Source organism: Propithecus coquereli, unplaced genomic scaffold, assembly GCF_000956105.1.
Source record: "Propithecus coquereli isolate 6110/MARCELLA unplaced genomic scaffold, Pcoq_1.0 Scaffold136, whole genome shotgun sequence".
NCBI classification, from domain to species: domain Eukaryota; kingdom Metazoa; phylum Chordata; class Mammalia; order Primates; family Indriidae; genus Propithecus; species Propithecus coquereli.
In genome coordinates, this window is record NW_012137858.1 from 2,383,246 (window position 1) to 2,384,807 (window position 1,562).

The following is a 1,562-nucleotide window of genomic DNA, read 5'->3' on the forward strand; positions in this document are numbered from 1 at the left end:
ATCAGCATCTGAAAAAAACACTTTATTGTTAAAGACCCTACACTTGAAAGATTTTTAAGCCTAATATTTGTCATAAAATTGCATCACTTCTAGTTTCCATTTTTCAAAATGCCACAACTTTCTTAAAATTTATTTATTCATACTTCAATCTCTGACATCATTAGGTGCTCCTTTAATGAAAGTAAACCATATCACATTTCTGCTTTTTCTCTGAAGTAGAACCTGTATTAATTCCACTTTTAAATGCGGATTGCATAATTGTTGCAGTTCTGAGTATTGTCTAAACAATTCTAATCTCCTTAATCCTTAGCAGATGTAATGAGGTGTTTTTCTTCTTGTACCTTGGATTCTCTGCTTTACCTTAGCATTAGCCAAATCTGATGTGAACCTTTACAAATTTCCATGCAACATCTACGCCGAGTTTACTGCTGCTTGTAAGTGGCAATAAAGAACCACCTTTGGTGCTTGTCAATGTGTTGATTATGTGACTTACTGCTAGGATTTACACACTCTGCTTTTCATTACAGTGATCGTTATCTTTTTTGCTGTAAGTGCAATGAAGCAACTAGAATGTCACAGAGAAAACTGTCACCTCTTCCCCTCCCCCACTCTAAATTCACTTTTCCTTTATTATGAAACATTACTGATGAAAAGGACAATGGGGAAACAATACTAGCTATCGGAACATTACAAAAATGAGATTCAAATGTGAAAGCTTACAAAAATAAAAAAGTCCCTTAAATGGACTGTATTTCCTTCACTTTTTGCATCAGTGGAAGATATATCTAATTCTCTCCTTAATCTGTATTTCCTAATAATAACAAGCTATAGCTCAAAGATTCTTCCAACTCTACCTGTTTATGAATGTAAAAGGTTATGGCTGTTCAGCTTTTAGGAAGCCAAGCACAAGTACTACATAAAGCCCACTGATGCATACATTGTAGCACTCCAGGGCTGTAATAAATTTCAAATCATCTGTTTCTGCCAGGTTGTTTTAAACCTCTGTGTGCTACTGTGTGCAGCTTCTCTCTGCAGTTGAATGGATAGTTATCTACAAGTTGGCTATCACTATTTCTACGTTCTCATGTAAAATAAGGTGTAATCAAGTTTTCACAAATATGCAGATACTTCTATACGAGATCTAAAGTTCTGTGTCTTTGAGAATAAAAATATCGAATTTGCTTTTTCAACTCACGAGGCATAAACAAACTGTGTTTCAGTTGTCAGTGGGACAAAGATGAGAGGATCTGTTAGGACCCTTTAAATTAATCTGCTGAATGTGATTCTTTTGCAGACCACAGATGACATCCTTGTGGCCTCAGCAGAGTGTCCCAGCGATGATGAGGACATTGACCCCTGTGAGCCGAGCTCAGGTGGGTTAGGTTAGTCGACTTTTTTTCTTACTTCCTTGGCTTTACTGTAAATCTTTGTTGCATGTTATATTCCTTAGAAAAACCTTACATGAATCTCTAGAAAACTCCCTTATTATGTAATGGCTCATTGTGAGATAAGGGTCCTTGCTTTTTACATGGATAAATTTTTCCACCTTTATTGAAAAAAAA

General features: G+C 35.7%; 1 protein-coding gene across 1 annotated transcript in view; it reads left to right on the forward strand.

Annotated features, from left to right (window-relative positions):
• NRXN1 (neurexin 1) overlaps window positions 1-1,562 on the forward strand; it is a 1,407,118-nt gene that overhangs the window by 1,385,712 nt on the left and 19,844 nt on the right. The window contains 1 exon segment of the mRNA XM_012638853.1: window positions 1,295-1,382. Coding sequence (XP_012494307.1) covers window positions 1,295-1,382 — 88 coding nt within the window.